The 23,159-nt window shown below is 42.9% G+C and overlaps 2 protein-coding genes across 10 annotated transcripts in view; one reads left to right on the top strand and one right to left on the bottom strand.

The window, feature by feature from the left end:
* TP53BP1 (tumor protein p53 binding protein 1) overlaps nt 1–10,852 on the top strand; it is a 40,398-nt gene extending 29,546 nt beyond the window's left edge. For 3 of the 6 annotated variants that reach the window (XM_085234092.1, XM_085234091.1, XM_085234088.1), the window contains exons 20-26: nt 39–230; nt 3,195–3,398; nt 3,741–3,944; nt 4,448–4,542; nt 8,408–8,607; nt 9,747–9,892; nt 10,514–10,852. In XM_085234092.1, the coding sequence (XP_085090218.1) occupies nt 39–230; nt 3,195–3,398; nt 3,741–3,944; nt 4,448–4,542; nt 8,408–8,607; nt 9,747–9,892; nt 10,514–10,701 (1,229 nt within the window). In that variant the 3' untranslated portion in view covers nt 10,702–10,852. Of the gene's footprint in view, nt 1–38; nt 231–3,194; nt 3,399–3,740; nt 4,030–4,447; nt 4,543–8,407; nt 8,608–9,746; nt 9,893–10,513 lie in introns of those variants that run through there. The other 3 variants (XM_085234089.1, XM_085234090.1, XR_014885945.1) reach the window with 3 other exon arrangements.
* A 141-nt stretch (nt 10,853–10,993) lies between these two features.
* Nucleotides 10,994–23,159, bottom strand: TUBGCP4 (tubulin gamma complex component 4). Of its 4 annotated transcripts, none has more exons than XM_085234112.1 (18): nt 22,964–23,146; nt 22,765–22,893; nt 22,116–22,238; nt 21,588–21,641; nt 21,120–21,176; nt 20,510–20,589; nt 19,886–20,096; nt 18,447–18,612; nt 16,993–17,117; nt 16,279–16,329; nt 15,732–15,837; nt 15,273–15,380; nt 14,896–15,034; nt 14,305–14,482; nt 13,255–13,389; nt 12,914–13,030; nt 12,385–12,524; nt 10,994–12,080 (listed from the first exon to the last, which is right to left on the bottom strand). In XM_085234112.1, exons 1-18 carry the CDS (start codon nt 23,039–23,041, stop codon nt 12,068–12,070), a joined length of 2,010 nt encoding a protein of 669 aa, XP_085090238.1. In that variant the 5' UTR covers nt 23,042–23,146; the 3' UTR covers nt 10,994–12,067. The 4 variants fall into 4 exon arrangements, with proteins under 4 accessions (XP_085090238.1, XP_003209663.2, XP_085090239.1 ...); XM_003209615.5 differs by having other exon boundaries at nt 19,898–20,096; nt 22,964–23,138; XM_085234113.1 differs by lacking the exon at nt 10,994–12,080 and having other exon boundaries at nt 12,381–12,524; nt 22,964–23,159.

A 23,159-nucleotide genomic window follows, 5' to 3' on the forward strand; every position in this document is an offset into this window, starting at 1 on the left:
GTGTCTTAGATGAACAATATCATTTGCTGTCTTGTCAGGTGTAGTGAAGGGGCACCGGAAGGAGTCTGGAGAGTTATATTACTGCATTGAAAAGGAAGGCCAGAGGAAGTGGTACAAGCGAATGGCTGTTATCCTGTCTCTGGAACAAGGAAATAAGCTCCGAGAGCAGTTTGGACTAGGTCCTTATGAACCTGTCACCCCCCTGACTAAGGCAGCTGACATCAGTCTTGGTAAGGTGTGATGCTTTTAGGTTCTGTGAACTACAAACCTGTCAGCCTGACCTCAGTGCCAGGGAAGGTTATGGAACAGATAATCTTGGGTGCAATCACATGGCAGTGCCATGCTCTGTTTGGGCTGAAAAGTGAGCAGCAGTGTTGTTCAGATTGGTTGAACTGTAAAGGGTGGGAGCAACACTACACAGTTGGGCCGTAAAGTGCAGGAAGCAGTGGTACGTGCTGATTGGTTTGGCTGAGAGGAGTGGGAAGTGCTGAGCTATCATTGACTGAATAGGGTGGAAGGCAGCACTGTGCTCTGCGCTAAAAATGGGCTAAAAAGGCGGTGAAACAATGCCATGCATGGATTGGTTGGACTGAAGAGGATGGGAAGCAGTGCTGTGCTATGATCGGTTGGGATGAGACGAGCAGGAAGTAACAACGTGTTGTGATTAGTTGGGCTTAAAAGGGTGAGAAGCAGTGTTGAGATGAGCAGAAAGTGACACTGTGCTCTAATTAGATGGACCAAAAAGGGTGGGAGTCAGCAATATGCTTTCTTTCTGCTGAAAAGAGCAGGAAGAGGCACTGCACATGAATTGGTTGGGCTGAAAAGGGTGGGAAGCAGTGCTGTACTGTGGTAGGTTGGGATGAGAAAAGCAGGAAGCAGCACCATGCTCTGATCACTTGAGCTGGAAAGAGTGGTAGGAGGTGTTGTGTTTTGGTTGGGCTGTAAAGGGTGGGATGGAGCTCAGTGCTCTGGTAGGTTGGGATCAGAGGAGTGTGAAGTGGCAGCATGCTCTGACTGAGTTAAAAACGATAGGAAGCAGTTCTGTGGTATGACTGGGCTGAAAAGTGTAGGATGCACCTCCTCTCTGATTGGGCTGTAAAGGGCAGGAACAAGTACTATGCTTCCTGCCTGGGAAGATCCAGGAACAGATCCTCCTGGATGACATGCTTGATCACATGAGGAACGAGCGTGTGATCCAAGACAGCCAGCATGGCTTCACCAGGAGAAGGTCATGCCTGACCAGTCTGGTGGCCTTCTATGATGGAGTGACAGCATCGGTGGACAAGGGGAAGGCGATTGCTGTCACTTACCTGGACTTGAGCAAGGCCTTTGATGTGACCCCCACCACATCCTTGTCTCCAAATTGGAGGAATGTGGATTTGATGGGTGGACCACGCGATGGATAAGAAACTAGTTGAAAGGCCGCAGACAGAGGGTGGTGATCAATGGCTCTGTGTCCAGGTAGAGGCCGGTAACAAGCAGCATCCCCCAGGGCTCTGTCTTGGGACCAGTGCTCTTTAATATCTTTGTCAATGACATCAATGACTGAATCGAGTGCACCCTCAGCAAGTTTGCTGACGGCACCAAGCTGAGTGGTGCGGTTGACACGGTAGAAGGAAGGGATGCCATTGAAAGGCATCCCTTGAAAGGTGGGCCTGGGTGAACCTGATGAGGTTCAATGCAGCAAAATGCAGAGTTTTGCACTTGGGCCGGAGGAATCCCAGGCATCCATACAGACTGGAAGGAGCGGTCCTTGAGAGCAGCCCTGCAGAGAAGGACCTGGAGTCTTGATAGATGAATAACTTAACATGAGCCAGCAGTGTGCTCTTGTGGCTCGGAAGGCAAATAGTATCCTGGGCTCCATCAAAAGAGGGGTGACCAGCACAGACAGGAAGGTGACTGTCCTCCTCTACTCTGCTCTTGTGAAGTCCCATCTGGAATACTGCGTCCAAGTGTGGAGCCCCCAGTACAAAAAAGACAGGGAGCTGTTAGAGAGGGTCCAGAGGAGGCTGCAAAGATGATCAGAGGACTGGAGCACCTCCCCTATGAAGACAGACTGGGGGAGCTGGGCTTGTTCAGCCTGGAGAAAAGAAGGCTGTGGGGTGACCTCACTGCAGCCTTCAGTACCTAAAAGGAGCCTACAGAGGGAAGGGGAATCAACTCTTGGAAAGGATTGATAACTGCAGGACAAGGGGAAATGGTTTGAAGTTGAGGGAGGGGAGATTTAGGTTGGATGTTAGGGGGAAGTTGTTTGCTGTGAGAGTGGTGAGGTGCTGGAACAGCTGCCCAGAGAGGCTGTGGATGCCCCGTCCATCCCTGGAGGTGTTCCAGGCCAGGTTGATGGGGCCCCTGGGCAGCCTGGTCTGGTATGGAATGTGGAAGTTGGTGGCCCTACATGTAGCGGGGGGTTGGAGATTCATGATCCTTGAGGTTCCTTCCAACCGTGGTGATTCTGTGATGATTGGTATGAGAAGAACAAGAAGTGGCACTGCACTCTGGTTGGACTGAAAAGGACAGGAAGCAACAATACACTTTGGTTCAATTGAAAAGGGAGGGAAGTAGGACCATGCTATGATTGGTTGGGCTGAAAAGAATGGGAAGTGGTGCTGTGCTCTGGCTTGGCTGAGAAGGGGGGGAGTGCCATGCTCTGGTTGGGATGTGAAGAGCAGGAAGCAGCTTTAGGTTGTGCTATGATTGATTGAGCTGAAAACTCATGTAGCGGTGCCATGCTACGATTGGTTGGGCTGCAAAGGGCGTGAAGAAGCACTGCACTCTGACTTCTTAGGATGAGAAGAACAGGAAGCAGCACCACGCTCACTGGTTGGGCTGAAAAGGGTGGGAAATAGTAGTGCTGTTGTCTGGTGGAAATGAGAAGGATTGAATGCAGTGCCATGCTGCGATCAGGCTGGAAAGAGTGGGGAGAAACACCGTGCTCTCATTGGCCAAACTGCTAAGGGCAAGAAGCATTATTGCCCTCTTTGTAGGGCTGAAAAGGGCAGGAACAGTGCACGTAGAAACCCAAAGAGCAGGAAGCCATGCTGCTTGTTGGTCTAAAAGAGCTGAAAGATGCGTGGAGCTCTGATTGGCTGGACTGAACGGAGTAGGAAGTGAGAGTTCGGCCGTCTTTGGATGAGCAAAGGTCATGGAATTAGGTGGCAGTAGGTGACTAGTTTAATTTTCACATTCCATTACAGATAATCTTGTGGAGGGGAAGCGGAAGCGACGCAGCAACCTTGTCTCTCCCAGCACTTCCAGCAGTAGTACAACTCCCACTCGTAAAGGGATGGAAAGTCCACGTGTGCCACCAGGTATGCTTTCTGGCAAGAGGAAACTTGTTGCTTCTGAGGAAGAGAGATCCCCAGCTAAACGTGGCCGTAAGTCAGCAACAGTAAAGCCTGGTGAGAATCTTCTTAGTTGCCTGTCTCCTTTCATAACTTATTGCTTAGTAAGTCCTAAAGTGCCTTCACACTTAACGCTGTGAAGGGTCCCTTTTTTTTTTTTTTGGCAGCCTATCAGTAACCTGAAATGTTGTCCCATTAGTCACTCCCCAGTTTTGATTTGAAGACTCTTTCGAACTGTAAGGGTAAAAAGATACCAACCTATCCTAGCTTAATCCTAACCAAGACTTGTCTCCCTGTCTTCTCCTGTAAAGTAACTGAAGTTGAATGTATCCTAAATCCTTCTGTAGGTCTTTGTGCTGAACCTGACGTGACACTCGTGATGCTTCTGTCTTTCCACAGGGGCTGTGAAAACAGGAGAGTTCATGAGTACCTGTGAAGGTGTAGATCCCCCAGTTCTGGAGGACCATCATGGACCATTGCCGCACAATAAGACCCTCTTTTTGGGCTATGCCTTCCTCCTCACCATGGCAACACCCAGTGACAAACTGGCCAATTGCCTGAAGCCTTCAGATGGTCCTGCAGGGAGTAGTGAGGAGGAAGAAGGTGAGGTGAACCTTACCCATTGTATTTTTCAAGTGGAATGCTGTGGCTGTAGGAAAAGGGCTGGATGCAGTCTGGTCGGGCATTTGTGAGTGTTTGTTTTATTCTTTTGCTCTTTAATGCCTTGCAGAAAGGAGCTAAGACTCAGTCTGTTTTAGAGAATTTACAGCCTGAAATGTATGATGATGTATCAGTGATTATAAGGCTGCTCAGCAAACTAAGAAAGGTGAGACCAGCAGTCTGAGAAAAATGTAAGATGAGAAGCAAGATTTTGAGAGATAAGTGATGGAAAAGCGGGGACTTGAAAGTATGAATGGGTTGCTGCAGTTTGCCTCCGCTAAAGTAGGTGTATTCTACACAGTGAACTTCAGCATAAAGAAAGCCATGAGGTGCTTACTTGGCTAGTTAGGCTAATATAGTCCTGTTTCCCTTTGTTATTGTTTTTTTTTTTTTTCTGGGTGTGAGTGGATTATAGCCAAAATCTTAACTTTCTATTTCTGTTTTAGAATTCTTAGAGATGACTCCATATAACAAACATTATATAGCACAGCAGCTGCGAGCAGGAGCTGGCTATATCCTGGAAGACTTTAATGAAACACAGGTAAAGGCTTGATTGTAATTTGTAGAATGATAGTTAAAGTAGTTGTGATTGGAAGGAGTTTCTGTAGACTGTCTGCTCCAGCACCTTGCTGTAAGCAGGACCAACTTGAGCAAGTTGCTCAGGATCTTGTTCAGGTGAATATCTGAGGATGGAGATTGCACAGCCTCTCTGGGCAGAGGTGTTTGATTGCCTTAATTAAAAAAAAAATATATATATATTTAAATGGAATTTTCTGTATTTAAATTTGTATCCTGTCTTAAGTGGATATCATCAAATATTATTTGTCTCTTATCTTCTGTGCCCTCCTGTCAGTCGTGAATATGCATTGGTGAGATGACTTAATCTCTTCATGTGTCTAAATGAGTCCAGCCTTTTCAATCTCTTGTATGTCATATGCACCAATTCCTAGATCATCTTAGAAGCAGGCCCAGCCAAGAGAGCTACTTCAATGTTCCTGTCTTTCTTGTACTGTACAACCGAATTCTACAGATCTGGTCTTGCCAGTGTTGCATAGGGCAGCAGGATAACATACCTTAACTTGTGATGTGGAACTAGGGTTGTTCAATCTGGGGAAAAGGAGGCTGAGGGGAGACCTTATTGCTCTCTTCCAATATCTGAGAGGTGCTTGCAGCGAGAGCGGGGTCGATCTCTTCTCGTTGGTGACAGGAAGAGGGGAAGTGGCCTCAAGTTGCGCCAGGGTAAGTTTAGGGTCGACACTAGGAAACGCTTCTTTACAGAAAGGGTGGTTAAGCACCAGAATAGGCTCCCCACGAAGGTCGTTGAGTCACCATCCCTGAAAGTGTTTAAAAACCATTTGGATGTGGTGCTCAGGGACATGATTTAGTGGAGGGTTGTTAGAGTTAGAGCAGTATGGGTTAGGTTGTGGTTGGACTTGATGATCTTTAAAGTCTTTTTCCAACCTGAGTGATTCTGTGATTCTGTTTTTCCTAATGCGGTAATACTGGTTGGCTTGCTGTAAAGACTCTTCACTTGCTCATGTTTAATTTGTCTTCCACCTGGAGCTCCATGTTCTTCTCTCCAAAGCTACTTTTCATTTGATCAGTCCCCAGACTGTACTTGTGTTGGAGTTATTCCTACCTGGGTGAGGTACTTAAGATTTGTCTCCATTAAACTTCACGAGATTCTTGTCAGCACAGTTGTTCAGCTTTGAGGCTTTTCTTGAAAAGCAGCACCATCCACAATGGTTTTCAGAATCAAAGTGAGAAACTGAGTTATTTTAGTCAAGATGTATGTTAAGTATTTTCCCTTTTCTATATATACAGTTGTTTTTTTGTGTCAGTGCTCGGCTGTGTAATGGTAAGCCAAAGGTGATGGATGTGATGTAGAGGAGGGAGCTCCTATAGAGCTCTTTCCCCTTCTTTCATTTTCCCTTTTACCTTTTTGGCACTTCCTGATGAATAGCAGGTAAATTAAACACAGTTCTTATAGGAGGGAATAATTAAACTTTTGTGATTTAGTGGTGATAATTCTTAAGCATTACCTGGGAAATCTGGACAGCTAGAGACAGTTTTTGTCTCCATGAGAAATGCTGCCTAGTTTAAGTAGGAGTCAAGTTAAATGGGATGGGTAGGATAGCTCCTGTTGAAACACATTATGGGGTGACAACAGTTGAAACTGAAAAGCAACAGATTTACAATTAGTAAATGACTCATGATGAAAAACAGCTGTCAATCTGACCAGGCATCAAGAAGCAGCTGGAAGTATACCCTCTCATCTGAGGAATGATGTGAGGTGGTTAGTCAGTACATATTGAGGAAACTTCAGGTTGCAGAACAGACAAATGGAATTCATAGACTCATAGAATGGTTTGGGTAGGAAGGGACCTTTAAGATCATCTAGTTCCAACACCTCCCTCCAGACCAGGTTGCTCACAGCCCCATCCAGCCTGGTTTTGAGTGCTTCCAGGGAGGGGGTACCCACAACCTCACTGGGCAACCTGTTCCAGTGTCTCACCACTCTCACAGTAAAGAATTTCTTGTTGATACCTAGCCTAAATCTACACTCTTCCAGTTGAAAGCCATTTCCCCTCATCCAGTTGTTATGTGACCTTACAAAAAGTCTCTCCCCAGCTTTCCTCTATGCCCCTTTCAGGTACTGGAAGGCTGCTATAATGTCCCCCAGAGCCTTCACTTCTCCAGGCTGAGGAGCCCCAGCTCTCTCCTCCCCTCCTTGTAGGGAGGTGCTCCAGCCCTCTAATTAATCTTTGTGGATCTGCTCCAACAACTCCATGTCCATCTTGTGTCAGGGGCCGAGAACTGGATACAGTACTCCAGGTGGGGTATCAGAAGAGCAGAGGGGCAGAATCACCTTCCTCGATGTGCTGGTCACACTTCTCTTGATGCAACCCAGGACATGGTTGGCCACCTGGGCTGCAAGTGCACATTGCTGGTTCATGTTGAACCTTTCATCGATCAATACTCTCAAATCCTTTTCCTCAGGGCTGCTTTTAAACTATTCTCTGCTGAGGCTGTATTGCTGCTTGAGATTGTCCCCACCCAGGTGCAGGATGTTGCACTTGGCCTTGTTGAGCTTCATGAGGTTGGCCTGGGCCTGCCTCTCTTGTCCAGGTCCCTCTGGATGGCATCCTCTTGTGTGTCAGCTGCACTTCACGTCTTGGTATCATCTGCAAGCTTGCTGAGGGTGTACTTGATTCCACTGTGAGTGTTGCTTACAAAGTTGTTAAATGGCACCGATCCCTGAGGAATGCCACTCATCACTGGTCTCCACTTGAACATTGAGTAGTTGACCACAACTCCTTGAGTGTGACCTGTAGCCAATAATCACAATTATCACAAAATGGTCATTACAGGAGAAGTGTCACTGTCTAGATAAACACAAAGGACAGAAGTTCATATTGGCTGTCTGGATCTCAAACACAATGCATTTGTATTTATTTGTGCGTGTATCTATGCATATAACAAAATATGAAAACTGAACATCAGCTGCTTTTATAGATTATAATGGATCAGCTTAACCCAGGAGTTGATCACCACACAAAATGGCAGTTAATTTCCTGCAATTTTGTTGTCTTGAGTTTACCTGCCTATAAAGAAGTGACTCTTAGTAATATGGGGCAATTAACTTCAGAGATTCAAAGTAATGCTACCAGAATACAGATTCACTTCAGAGCTGGTGAAGGCCTTAAAGGTGATATTGTAATTGTACCCATCAGCAGTACTGTAATCTATTAAACAAGTTTTGTCAAGTATGGCTCTTGATAAACTGGATTTATTCTTACATATCCAGTAGATCAAGTAATTGAAGTTTACTATTGAAATCTATGCAAAGGATTTATCCTAGTCTTATGTGAAATTCAAGGTTGATGTAGTGATACTGGCAGAATCTACGAGTAATGATAGCACCCAGAATAAATCTTTAACTTCTTTGTTTAGTTTACAACTCTTTTCCTGAAGCTTTATTTAGAGAGCATAAGATTGCAGGCAAAAGCAGAAGAATGTTGTGCAGCCTTCAAGGCAAATTATAGACTTGTTTTTTATTTTTACTTCATTAAAAAAAAAAAGCTGATTTCTAATAAAAATGTAAACTGTTGCCGGGGAGTAGAGTCGTCTTCACTGACTTAGTCATAGTTTAAAAGATGTTTCTCTTTCTTTATCTGAAATAGAGAGAGATATGATACAAAAGGAATAGGTGGAGTTTTTACCTCATGCTACACAGCTTGGAATAGGTTATTCTGGTCTGTGAATTGAATTCAGTTCTCACATAATAAGGCTGTGAAAAGTGTTTTGATTGTTTTCTTTGTTACTGTTCAGCTGCAGATAATTTCAAGGCTTTTTTCCAAGCACTTTGTTTCCAGTTTACATGTTTTTTTTAATCTCTCCTGAAGTGTAATGCAGCATATCAGTGTCTTTTAATTGCGGATCAGCATTGTCGAACACGGAAATACTTGCTGTGCCTTGCCCGAGGGATCCCTTGCGTGTCTCATATCTGGGTTTACGATAGCTGTCATGCTAACCAGCTTCAGAATTACCGGAATTACCTTTTGCCAGCTGGTTATAGCCTGCAGGAGCAAAAATTGCTAGAATGGTAAGTGTCATAAGTTATAACCAAGGTGTAAGTGCACAGGGTAAAGATTTAAGGAAAGGGAGATCTTATGCTTGGTTAGCTTTTGAGTCTTGCAAGTACTGAAGGTGTCTATAGTACTGCTCCCCATGTTTGCCATTTGTATAGAAATGCATTTCCATTTCTTTTCCTTGGATGTGGCTCCAATACCAAGGTGGGTTTGGTTGCTGTATGTACAAAAAGAGTCTCCCAGGAAGAGAGAGTTTTGTCTCGTAAGAAACACAAAATTCAGGCAAGACTTCCCACTCACTTAGCTGGTCTCTTTAATAGCTCAGAGCAATACTATCGTAACTTATTCTCCGGCATGTTTTGAATTCAGGATGCTTTCTTGGTATTTCTACAGAACTTAATCCCTGTTCTATTCTGAGACTCATTGGAGACAGTGGCGAGCAGACAAAAGCAGACTTCAAATCCCTGGAATCTCTTGGTCTGGGGACTCATGTTAGATTGCTTGGCCCTATTAAAACTGAGGTGTTTTGGGTATGCACAAAGTATGTTGTTCAGGATCAGAGATTAGCCTAACTCTGCATTCAGGTGGCTGCATCCATGCATATGCATACCCACATGTATATGTGCACACACTGCCAGTGTGGTCTAGCTCTGTTTACTATCTGTAAGTAGAGGAAAATTGTTCCAAGTATTTCAGGAATGTGTGCTGTTAAGATATTAAAAGTACTAATATGGGAGCTGATCAGTCAACATGGGGAGGTAAATAATGGTCCTCAAATAAAATCTGGGGTTATCATAGAATCATGGAATGGCTTGGGTTGGAAGGGACCTCAGTGATCATTGGGTTCCAACCCCTGTGCTGCAGACAGGGTTGACAACTGCTAGATCAAGTACTAGATGAGGTTCCCCAGGGCCCCATCCAACCTGGCTTTGAACATCACAACCTCTCTGGGCAACCTGTTCCAGCACCAGAGCACCCTCGCCCTGACATCCATTAAACCTTCCCTCTAGTTTAAAATCATTCCCCCTTGTCCTATTACTGTCTACTTTATATAAAAAGTTGATTTCCCTCCTGCTTATTAGTTCCCTTAAAGTATTGGAAAGCCATAAGATTATCAGGTATCTTTAACAGTCTGCAATTATTTCTTCCACAGGCACCCACGAGAAAACCCATTCCGTAACCTGAAGGTTCTCCTGGTATCAGATCAGCAGCAGAACTTCCTGGATCTGTGGTCTGAAATCCTTATGACTGGGGGAGCATCCTCTGTTAAGCAGCATTTTTCAAATGCTAACAACAAAGGTACTCATTGGCTTTCTCTAGTAGCTGGACATCCTATGCTGCTCTGCTCTCTAGTATGGTTTTAAAAATCATTTAGGATGGCTTACAAGCATGTCTTTAAGCACAAAGTAAGGCAAAATGCTGCCACTAGCTCTCTGCCTGAATGTAGACTCGATTACATACAGAAGCTCTACCTTCCAGTGAATGATACAGTGCAGCAATTCAGGATCAGATTGTCAGCCTTAAAGAATTGCTCCTGAGCCTTCTGTAGGCCACTAGAGCTGTTTCCATGTTCTTCTGAATTCCTGTATACACATACAACTTGTTGCTTCTCTGTATGGCATGCAGGCCCTAGTATTGCAGCCTGAGGTCAGAATGCATGGTTATCTGCTCTTGCTTGTGCTCTCGGCTGCTAGTTTTCTGTGAACTTCTATCTGCTCTACGAGGAATTCTTTACTTTCCAATGCCCAGTGTTGCTATATAGCTTGTCTTCTAACAAAAAGAATCCATAGGCTAGCAATGGGAGATGCTAAGGAGATTCATGGTAGTATGATAGTTAAACAGACTTATCTGCTGTTGCAAGGAAGAGTCCTTTTTTTTTTTTTTTTTTAACCTGACCAGCACCTCTTTCTTCATACGCAGATATTGCTTTGGGTGTTTATGATGTGGTGGTGACTGATCTTTCCTGCCCAGCTGTTGTCTTGAAGTGCGCAGAGGCATTAAGGCTGCCTGTTGTCTCACAAGAGTGGGTGATCCAGAGCCTTATTGCTGGAGAGAGAGTAGGCTACAACAAGCATCCAAAATACAAACATGACTATGTCCCTCATTAAGCTGAAACTTTGTCCTGCTGTCCCACCATTGTGCAGACTGTTTTAATCAGGTTTTAAATGTTTGTGGAATTGGACAGCGTGCATGGTTTATTGTATATAGTTTTATCTGCTGAACTTTTATCATGAAATAAATGTTCAATTTCTTGTGTTAGCTATTGGGTTTTCTCATTTATCTGCCTTGCCTAGATGAGGGTAGAGGGAAAAGAAATGCTTATGCTTGTCTGGGCTGAATAGGTTAAATATTCTACTTTCTCTAAAACCTGACCCCAACACAAAGTCAATGACAAAGGGATGGAAAGGTGGCAGATTTTATTTACAGAATGATGGACTTATGACTGAGTTCAGGGCACCAGCACCACTTTTGTTTTTTGGAAGAACAGAATGTTGTGTACTGCTACAACTTGCTGGAACAAGATACTGCTGAAGCAACTGGCAAGAACTGTGAGAACAAAGTACTGTTTTGGTTTGGCTACTTTTTTTTTCTTCCCTCCTGTTATGACTACACAGATATTAACCTGCCTCAGCACAGACTGGCAATACAAAAGTGGAAAAGGAAAGGGAATTAGGACAAATAAACTGATGGGAGCCTGAGGTGCAGGGGGAAAAAAAGTGCATGCCAAAGATTTACCTTGGTTTGAGCAAGTCAGTACGCTAGTCACAAGCAGCATTCTAAATAGCCTTGAATGAAAACAGGGTACAGATACAGATGATGTCTTAAGTTTCTCCCTAGCTTTAGTTCTAGCACCTTTTTCTGTTAGCAGAGGGAGATCTGCACTTTGAACGGTGCAAATATTAACAGGTGTGAATAATTCCAGCATGTTAAAATATATTAAGGACTGGGCTAGCAATGTCACATGCTTTCTCTGTAAAAGAAAAATATTCTTAAACTCTGTTCAGTCCAGTCTATCTCAAAATGCTATTGTAGTTGTTGCTTTTACATAAAGGTATTTGATTAGCAGACATGCGATAAACTGGTTTACGATAGCCAAGTTCAATTTCTGAAGAAAGCTAAAACTTCATTCATGGTCAAGAACAACAGACTACTTCCTGCATACTCCAGATTGCCAAGTGTCGCAGTCCAACTGAACAGCCAAGACATCATTCTGTTTTGTTTTTTTTTTTTCCCCACTTCTTGAAGCATAGACTGCCTCTCTGGAAGCATTTATGAGCATATGAAGGCTGCGGAAAGCATATTTGAACTAGTTCTGAACAAATGGAGAAGCTTTCTGTAATCACTAGGCAGTTGCAGATAGGTGGCACCTCCTCCCAGCTCTTTTTGACAGTGCTTCACTAGGCAAGAGCCAACTCCACAGGCTTCACTGCTCACTCTGCTATTGGTTGCAGTTTGAAGAAAAGGTCTTAGTGCTCAAACCCCAAAACTGCAAGAAAAGGATGCAATATTAACATATCAATTTATTAATATTAACAAATTTCAAGGAGCACCCCTCTATTAACACCCATCACCATTTCTCAGCGAGTATTAACTAGCAGGTAGCTCAAAACAATGGAGGGAAGCACATGCAAAAACCAGAAACCAAATCAGTCTGTTTTGTTACTTGAAGCATTTTGCTTCCAGTAATTTTGGCTTATGAAATGAACATTGCTTAATTATGATTGTTTAGCATGCTTTATATTTCAAGTGTCTCAAGATAATTCTGCAAGCACTCCTGAAGTCATTCCTACCTGCCCAAGGTTCCTCCAGCCTGTGTGTAATACTTGTTATAATCCAGACGTAGTAGCAGTTGAGCTAAGTCAGAGTTTATTTGATGGTTTCGAACACTAGAGAGAATCTTGAAGAGCAGTGATGACTGGCGACTGAACCCCTACAAGTTACAGGAAACCTGTTCAGGAAAGCCCTTCCAATCATTGAACAGTGTGAAGAAAAGTATCACTGCAAAAGATTTCTGGTTGTGGTCTACTATAAGGTAACCTGTCGCCAAAAGAATTAGGTGCTAGGTAGCCAAAAGGAGAGGTAAAACCAGACGTGTATTTCAAGAGGATTGTAACTTCTGTGTATCTGTGCACATACCTCCCCTCTGTGCATGTGGAGATGTGGAGTTTTTCTACCCAGGAGGTATTGATTAATTCAAGTAATTGTAAGCATTCACACATAAGGTCTGATCTCAGCTTAAAACAGCTGTAGAACAGGAGTGAAGTTAAAGCTTAGATGTTTGCAAGGGAATTGAACAAGACCATATCAATAGAAATTTACCTTCACCAGAATACTGAGTTGTGCAGCTCCACGCTCATCTAACGGTCCCAGATTCTGACTTACCAGAGAACAAAAACTATGACAAAGGTCCAGGATTTCATTTAAACAGTGGAAAACCTGTATGGAAAAAGTACTACAAGTTACCAGTTACAAACAGAGCTCAGAGGAAGTTTGGGGTTTTTTTAGTACCTGAAAACTAAAGCATTCATAATCAAAATGATATACCATATTTTTCAACAGTCACTAAGGAAGATGTTAAAGCAGCTGTGGCATTTCAAAGGCCTTATTTCTATCCCTGAAACAACTTGTAGGAAAAAAAAGTGAAAACAAGATCTACTTACAGGTTTCAGGAGAATGAAAGACTGAGCCAGCAGATTACTTAAGAAGTGATCATGAGCCAGTCGTATGCTCTCAAAATCTCGTGTGGCATTTATTTGCTGGAGAAGCTGTGAGAACTGAGATTCCAGTACATCCACCTGATGAACACAATTTTCATTAACGGCTTCCTTGAGGAACAGGGGTACCTCAGACCAGCTAGAAGTTGTGTAAGGAATTTGCTTTCCCTATTCATATTCTTACATTAGAGGCTGAGCATCAACTTCTATCTGCCTCATTAATGGAGCTTATATACAACAACAGTAGAGTAATAAGGAAGAAAAGAATCGATCCCTGAATATTAATTAAGTAGACAAACAGTTGCTTTCTAACTAGTGAAAAAGTACTTGGCTGCTCCAGAAGTTATACTTCCTATTTGTTTCTGTAGTAGTTTCTGTAGAAATAAAGAACACAACACTACTCGATAAATCACATTCTCAGCTGCAAAGCACTATTTTTCAATACAGTCACCTCCATTAGCTATGAATTTTCACCAGCAATGAGCAAAAGCCTGCATGCTGCGCTCAGAGCAAAGCAGAGAGCAAGAACTCAAGCTATTGCTCTAGAAAGTAAAAGTCAGCCCCCCCGAGATTCTACTGTTGTAGCTATTAACAAATCAATTCTCGCAAAATTATGCTACTAAGTATTGTTTAGGTTTGAAAGTGGCTCCTTTCCATTAAAAAATAAGTCATAACTAAAAAAAACAAAACCATTCCAAAGAACTCCTTGTCACTGAACAAATCAGAGCTCACTTCAAGGGGCAAAGGAACAAGACAGGATGGTATCTTAGTGATTCAGCTTCAGGGATAAGCAGGGCTTCTCACAACTCCTTAGTAGCGCTAGAGAGCCAGAAACATTTGCATTTCTATTAACACGTAAAACTCTGATTCACACATCCATTAACTGTGTAATTGTAGCACTGAATCTGGGAACCCAAAAGTTGTAACTTCAGTGCTCCCACCATTTCTATCAGTTCCTGATGAAGCGATACAAGTTCAACTCTGTTTAATCCTGACCTGGAGATAATACTGAAGATTGTCCACAAGGAAAGCCATGTGGTCCCTCAGACGCCACTTGATGGCATCAGTTCTGTTAGACTTCAGGTGTTTACGTTGCATCTGGAGAGCCCAGCAGTGTTGTAGCTCTGCCTGGACCCGTCGCACGCTGAGCAGGTATTTGAACACAACATTGTACCTACAGTCAAAAAATAACAGATGTTTTAGGACAGAACTCTTGGGTACAGGTACTGGAGACCACAACAGTGCAAGACTGGAAAGAGAAATGGCAGGCAGTTGCCTGCCAAAAGACAGGGTAGATGAAGTAACAGCCCATCTCAGAGTAACAGATTTCTGATTGGTTATTGATCTAAAAAATATGAAGTGATTCTATCGTTACTGGAAAAGAGCTGACAGTTTTGACAGTTTTGCTGACAGATTTGCCGTATCTTATTTGCAACAAGTAACCTCAACACGACTAAGTAGAAAGAGTAAGGTTCAGGGAGCAAGCTAAAGTGCTAAAGCTCTACCTTTCTCTCTATGAGGGGAAAAAAATACTGGGTGCCTGATGTCTTTGTGTCTGGAAGTTAACTGATAATAGCTAGTACTTACTTCTCCAGAACAGCAGGAGTAAAGAGAATATGCAGTGGCCATTGAACTTTGTAAGAAAGGCCCAGAGCTGCCCAGCCAGATGTAGGGGCTTCACGTGGAGAAAGCTCTCGGGAAGGCCCTTCACGAGTCTGAGAAGAATCTGAAAACAGGTAAGGTGCTTAGTTAAGTCATCCTCTCAGTTAAGGCAAAGCCTTCCAGAGAAGAATGAAAAGGGGAAAGAACAGAACAGGAAAAGGAAAAGCAGGCTAAGGTATCGCACAGGGCTGCTAAGGAAAACAGTTTAATATTTCTTAACTCCACGCAAGGGTAGGAGGATTTGAGAACAAGGTCACTGTCATAATCCCTCTTAATTCATTACTAAAAATGCAAATAGATACCTTTATGCTCCTTTCCATGATACTCAATAGTCAAGTGAAGCAAAGGAAGAAGGTTGTCATCATCTAACAGTACCTTATGAGCAGACTGCTGAAATGCAACATTGACATCTGATAGAGAGAGAACACAAATATTAACAGAATACTTAAGATGCAGATAGTGCTTATTTTGCACCTATTAATTATTTACATTGGGCCATAACAGACTAACATTATTTCCACAGCTTTAACTCCACTCTTTGATATGGAGAGAAACCTATCATCTGAAAGTTATGGAAAGATTATTTTTGTTACTGAAAGTTATTTTTGCCCAATGTGTATTATACTGTAATTTAGAAGTGCTGTTCTTTCAAAACTAATGACAACATCCAGAGGATAAGATGGGGAAGTCTGCATTGGATTTAACTATTTTCCTGCCAGAGCACAGAGAGGACATTTTGTAGATGAGTAATCAGCACTCACCATGTTCTGTTACGGCTGTAGGTGGTGTTTTTAACATGTGCTGTGCAGTGTCAATGAAGGCCTGAAACAGTTCACCTCTTCCCAGAAGGTAAAAGTCTTTTATAATCTGTTCAGATAAGTTTTTGTATGTAAGCATATAAAAAACTGAGCAGAAGGAGTAAGCATTCTAACTCATAGCATTTATTTTTTAATTACTTGGACAACTTCTGTCATTTCAAAACACAGCTGGAAAACTCTGACCTTCATCCAGAAAGTCTACAATGCAATGCACTGCAAGCAATACAATGAATCTCCAAGATGCAAAGCACAAAACCACATACATTTACTCCTCTAACTCTGCCTCTGATCAAGTTATACCACTGTACTCATGCTTGAGATCTTGGGAAATGAAAATACAGTTACCTAAATGAGAAAAGTACAAAATATAAGACAGTAGAGCATTTACTGGGAAAAGGCTGTTTAAAAAAAATGAAACAAAGCAAACAAAAAAATCCCACACCACTGATTTTAAGCTACTTTTGCGAAAACAAGTTAGCAGTAACATTACCTTCAGTTGTCCTAGCAAGTCAGATTCTTCCACCATCAGTTTCCAAAGATGCTAGTGAGAAGACAGAATAAACAAATAAAGCAAGAAATCTCAGATACATCTGAACTTACTGAATTTTATTGAATTGAATCTTAAAATACCTGCGATACATTCAAAATGCGCATATATAAAATGTCTATAAAACAAAAGAGGAACACACTAAGACGACTCCAGTGTGGGCAGCCCATGCTACTAACTAGAATACTCTTGATGCATTAGTAAGAAACGTGAAGATGTGTGGAGGAAAAAGAAAAAAAAAAAAAGCGAATTCTTATGAATTCAATCAAATCCTATTTGTCCTCACTTTTCTATGCTCCTCTGTTCTCCGATCTTTATCTTTTTTCCCCAGATTAAAACAAGACAAAAAAACAACCCACAAGCATTTGTCTAAGTAAAAGGCTAACGGTTACTGAAATAACAGCATAAAGTTTTGAAGTTGTAATAAGTGATACAATCACTGTTTTACAATTCCCTGCAAATCACCGATATTAGTTGAAGTCTTTGTATCATTAGAAGATGGAAGAACATGACACTAAGCCTGATAAGAAAATGAAAGCTACCTTTTTTCTTTTCACCTTCCTATTTTAATTTATTGTAAACAGCTTCCCTTCTCCTGGTCATTCACAAAATTCAAAACTCCTCAACCTGTATAGTTATTCTACCTGGGATCCTTACCTCAGCAACTGTACTCCGTATCCAGTCAACCACAGATTCAAAGTCTACCAAACTAAAGAGTGGCTGCTGCTTGAGTCGATGTAGTTCTGCTGCAAAAGTGTCTTCCTGGTTTTTTAGGATGGAGCCTGTGCAACAATGAGAAAAGTTTTGGACAATAACAAATACTATTCAAATAAGTGCAGACCCTTTCCAGCACAGTGGGACAGAGGCTGCCCGGGACGCACAACATCACATCAGACAAGAGGAATGTAAATTTGTGGAGGCCCTGAAGTACCAAGTGCAAGACAGTACTGCAAATACACAATAGACACTTGATGTGGCAGTGCTGCAGTGTCAGACAGAAAAAAAAGAAAAAAAGAAAAAAAGAATAAGTGCAGAGAAGGAAAGAAGGAAAAGATTTTCTATGCAAACAAACAGTCCTTTTTCTTGGACTTGGCTAGATCATTGAACCCTGAACTTTTCTGCTGTATTAACCAGTTGGTTGGATTCTCCACATGCTTTGTCCCTTTCAGTTGTATCCCACTGCTTGGACTTGGGAATTTGTGATTTTTGAAACCACTCCTCACCTCTACAAACAGAAGAAAGCAGTCCAATTCAGTTGGTTCTTTGTTATCTGTACTGGCATTAGTAAGTTGAGTATTTTTACATAGATAATCTTAAGCGAGAATCCAGAGCAGTCCTCCTCTCCTGCTGCACTGTATTTCCAAAAAGCATCTTCCAATGTAAACCCATCAGGCTCTCAAAGAGAACAATCAGGCTCTCAAAGAGAACAAAAGTTGGAATTGTCTTTGTTTTGCTTTTGTCTTTGAGGCTCCATCATGATCATCTGTCTTCCCTGGGCACTTTTGGGACTACGCTGCAATCAATCTCTCATGCTTGTGCATGCATTCTAACTCTGTGATGCCATTCTGCAAAACACACACACACACACACACACACACAGACACACACACACAGACACACACACACACAGACACACACACACACAGACACACACACACACAGACACACACACACACAGACACACACACACACAGACACACACACACACAGACACACACACACACAGACACACACACACACAGACACACACACACACAGACACCCAATGTGCTCCTGCAATTGTTTGAACCCTTCAGGGACAGAACTTCAAAGGGCAACATGACCTTTACAGAAGCTTTATTTCTCCAGTGTAAGTCAGATGATAACTTACAACTTAGTATTTTTTAGTTATAAGTAAGTATTTTTTACTCATGCTGTACTTATATCCTTCCTTAGCACTCAGTTAGTAGCAGAGCACCTGGACCATTGTTTTGATCTGGCACAGCCATTTGTATTTCCTGAAGCTGACCATTTTAACAGTGACTGTTAAATAGTTCATTCATACAGTATTTTGGAACATACTCGTCAGTCTTTCACAGCTGAGTGAAGGCCGTAAGAAAGATGCTCCTTACCTTTTCTGGTCAGGTTAACATTTTGATTCTCAAACATTTGTACAGATTCTCCCACAAACAAGATTTTTTCAGCAACTCGCACAGGGATGTACGATGGCAGCATCTCCACTCGCAGAGAAAACTGTTTTAGAGATGGAGCTAACATGTTCTCCTCCTCAATCAAGCGCTGTCAGAGACACCAGGGAGAAGACAGAAAGCACAAGGAGAGAAAGAGGTTGAGAAGACCAGGCTTATATAGGAAAAGTAATAAATATCAGAGTATACTAAAAGTACCTGGTTTTCCGTGGCCTTTTAAAGCTTTTGCTTTTTTTTGCTTTTTTTTGCTGAGAGAAGCAATCTTCTCTCAGCAAAGACTATTTATAGAAGGCACTTAATTTTATGCAGTGTGAGGTGTAACTGCAGTGGATCTTTTGTGCATTCACAGAGTTACATGCAACATACTAAAACCACCAGTACCCAGGAAATATTTTCTCACAGTAAACTAGAGCGTGAATTTATGGAGTTGCAGTTGTTTCTCACTAGAGCCTGATGCAGTAACTATTCAAATGCAGTAATGCTTCACTAAGCGTGGAAGATTGCTGTTGGCTAAGGAATCAGAAAAGAGCAGGATGACTACAGCACTTCATATTATTTGTGTCTATTCATATTCCACTGGTATGGCTTTCTGCCCCCAAGTTTGTCCAGTTGAGCTCAGTACGTATCTCTTCTTAATGTCTAGCTGCAACCTGCAATGATATTCTATTGATCTCCCATCCTATCAGATGTGATGGTTTCACAATGGCTAGCTGAACTCCACCACACCACTTTCTCTCTCTCCCCCCCTTTCCAAGGAAAAGGGGGAGAAAAAAAAATAAAATGCTAACAGGCTAAGATATGCACAATTTAATCAAAGAGAGGAAAAAAAAAAAGGAGGAAAAACAAGCAAGAGACAGATGGAAGCACAGAGAGAACAATTATTCTCTACTTCCCATCAGCAAGCAATGTTCAGCCATGTCTTGCAGAACAGGACCTCAACAAGCATCACAGTTATTCAGGACACATTTTCTTTATAAAAGCCCCTCCTCCTTGCCCAGCTTTTATTGCCAAGAGTATTTTATGGAACATGCCTTTGGTAGGTTTAGGTCAGCTGCTCTTGCAATGTCTCCTCCCCACCTCTTGCCTACTACCAACCCACTGGCTCTGGAGTGGCTGGAGAGTAACTTGATACTATGCCAACACTGCTCAGTAATACAGAAAATAGTGGTGTGCTATTAATGCCATTCTAGCTACAAGTGCAAAGCACAGCCCCTTATGGGCTGCTGCAGGGAATTAGACTCCAACCCAGCCAGACCCAGTACATCGGGTCTCTAGAATGACTGGTCATTTGTATCATTTGCACTGAAGCAGAAGACAGCACTTCCTCTTCAGTCACCTGATGACTGAAGGTGCCAAGCTACAACCTGCAGTTTTACCAGGTCCTGCAGCTCTCGTAGCTGTTTTCCTGTAAGTCCTCCAATTCCTAGGTCATCATCATCATCTTCGGGTTGGCCAGAGATATTCCCAGAAGGGCCCTGTTTGATAAAGAACTCTTCATGTTGGTCTAGTAGCAATCCATGCAGCATCCAGGCAGAGAGTTGCTTATACATGACTCCATGACACACAGCCAGAATCCTGAAATCAAAAGAAACAGACAGTGGGTCCACTGCACACAGTAATCAAAACTTCACTGTACATTATTCTGGAAAGTCCTGTTGATCAGCCAGGCAATTTGGTACTTACTTTCTTCCCAAGGGCACACAAACATAAAAAATTCACCCAGTGAAATTTATTTTTCTAAAGGATGAATAAAAACAATAACATCTGCTGTATCCAAGACATTTCGTGTAGACTTCCAAATATGGAGAAAGCCTTAATTCTTGCCATAAGTCTGTTTTAGATAAAGAAAGGGTACTGTGACAGTTTGCCCTTTTAAATCATGCAGGCCCAATTTGAACAGCATCATCTGCTTTCAAAAGTAAGAAAACACTTTGATACTATTGTCAGGTATTACGTACGTACAAAATAGTTTTGTTGCATCTACCTACTTTTCAAGAGCACTGCGAACAGGAGGCAACCCCCCACAGCTATGTTTGTGGACAGTTTCCAGTATCTGACATCCATGAATCTACAGAAGAAAAAAGTAGTTAGAGTAGGACTATTACTTGGATCTGTACTGACTATTTCAAGCATTTAAATGCTACATTTCCAGCTAACACGAAGAACTGCGCAGGTCTGACAGAAAGAGAGAGTAAACATACTCTGTGTAGTGAAGAAAGAAGTCCCCTATGTAAGTTTCTCTCAAAAGCTTCCCTAGATGAAAAAAACTAAGCCTCTCAAGACTTTGAAAACATTAGCTACTCCTTTTCTTTTTTTAATTCAAGTGAGCATGGAAGAAAACAGAATCAGAAAAGAAGAAATTCCAACTAGCAGCATCTTGTAGTTTGAAGTGTGTTGTGATTATAAAATGCATCTTGCTAATAATGAATGAGAAAAAGTCAAATCCAGTGTAAAGAGATTCAATAGTGTAAAGCATTCAACACTGAATAACTGAAACCACATTTTTTCCTAGCATTCAGTTCTGGGATGAAAGCAGGAAATACTTCATCAGCTAAAGAGGAAACTAGCTAAGAGAGACTAGTTAAAATTTCACCATACCTTCTGAGTCTTGATCTGTTCCACCACAACCATCACGGATGGGAAGAGTAACTGAAACTGCAGCACAAGAAGAAAAGTTACAAATAAGTAAGTGTGGACAACAGGTTCAAGCACACTGTTAGCATGCTTTTCACTCAAACTGGAAACTTGTCAGTGACCCTAAAATCAATGGAAGCAATGTCCATCCTCACCTGGACCAAGGGTCATTAGGCCACTGTATTCCAGCTGCAGTTCAGAATAAACAGAAGTTGTGAGGAATATGCCAGGGTAAAGGAAAGGACCTCCTATGCATTGTGTCAAAGTGCAAGTGATCCTCTAACTATGATTATAGGACTATAAATTTGGAAATGTTAAGGAGAAATGACATAGGATGAAAGACTAAACCTTGCCTAATGAGAAGTGAGTGGTGTAAACAAGTTACAGAATGTCAAGAATAATCATTAGCATGAACAGGTTCATCAGCATTACCTGGTCCAAGGAATAATTAACATGCGAGATGGAAAGATGTGGGTCAGCCAGAAACTGTAAGAACAACAAAGCAATTAATGAAAATTAAAACATGGCATGGATAAGTAAAAAGACAAGTTTGGCTCTATGCTTCATATCATGTTAAGTCCCATGTAGGCTGTAACTTTTAATGAAACCTCTGGATGACGACAGTACCTAAGACAGAACAGCTGCCAAGTCCCGGATGATTTTATCAGAACCTTCACAACTGAAAACATTAGTCATGATAGTGTGAAACAGCACCAGGTTTCAAAGCTGATGGGGCACTTATTGAATTGTATGTGGAGGGGAATGACAGTTTATTAAAATTAACAGTCATTTACAATAGCATCTCAGAGGAGTAATTTGAAAGCCATTCCCAAAGTGAAAAGGAAACTATCTTGTCTCTTTAGCTACTACCACTTAGTCAATACAGTAATGGCAGAAATGACAAGCTTCCACAATGTGCCAGCAGCAAACAGCCTCTTGCCCCAGGTCCCTCTCCTTTACCTCTTGTTCCAGGTCAAGCAGTGCCTGTCGATACGGCTGCAACACTGAATCAAGACCTGTACAGAATGCTCGCAAATAAATGCCATGCAATCCACTCTGGTTTTGCTGAGATAGGTGATGGTCCTGAAACAGAACAATAAAATCCTCAGGTCCTCAGCACAGGTCTGATGGGTAATGGAACTTCCTGCAACACTGCACCAGCTGCCAGTGGTCACAACACTCTGAAATGCACCTTCAACAACCATAAAACGTCCAGGAAAAAACAAAACAAAACAGAGCTGTTTAGCTCTTCTGTGGATGCATGCAGAAGTTGGGAATGGTGCACACGTGGCAGCACTGTTAAATTCAGTGCTCGTTTGTATTTAGGAATGCCTCCAGAATCCCTATGCTCTTCACAACTCCTGATGAACCGCAGGGACCAGAAATTACAACGTGACGTTCCCTTCCCTAGGAATGATACTTCCGCACTCTGTCACGTCTTCCAACGCAAGCAGTTGTGCACCCTCTCTCATTTACACCACGCAGAACCACACAGAGCCCTGCTCGGCACGGTGAGTTTGTCTGCGCCGGCGCAGAGCCGCACCGACGGCCTTCTGTGCCAGAAGCAGCAGCGCAGATCATCGTCCGCGCCGCACCGCTGCGGCCTCACCTGCTGCTGGACGTGTCCCGTGTGCTGCTCCACGAACTCGGCGAAGCGGATGTAGTCGGTACCGAGGCGGCAGAGGCGGTTCAGGACGCTGGTCTCGCTCGGGTGCAAGAACGGCAATTCCTGGGACACCTGCGGGAAAAGAGAGCGGTGAAGGAGGAGAGAAGCGAAATGGGAGAAGAGGGGAGGGCCGGCGCCGCACCTGCAGCCCTCCGCGCTTGCTCCAGGTAAAGGCCGCGCCCGGGTACCCGCTGAGCGCCAGCAGCAGCTCGTGGATCATCGCGCCGCCGGGCGCCGCGCAGCGCAAGGGCCGCCGGGAAGGGCGCGTCTGCGCGGTGGCCCGCGGACGGTGTGGGCGGTGCTTCGCCCCGCGGGGGTCGGGGCGGCGGTAGCCGCTG

This window comes from Meleagris gallopavo, chromosome 12 (genome assembly GCF_905368555.1).
Source record: "Meleagris gallopavo chromosome 12, MGAL_WU_HG_1.1, whole genome shotgun sequence".
In the NCBI taxonomy this organism is placed as follows: Eukaryota; Metazoa; Chordata; class Aves; order Galliformes; family Phasianidae; genus Meleagris; species Meleagris gallopavo.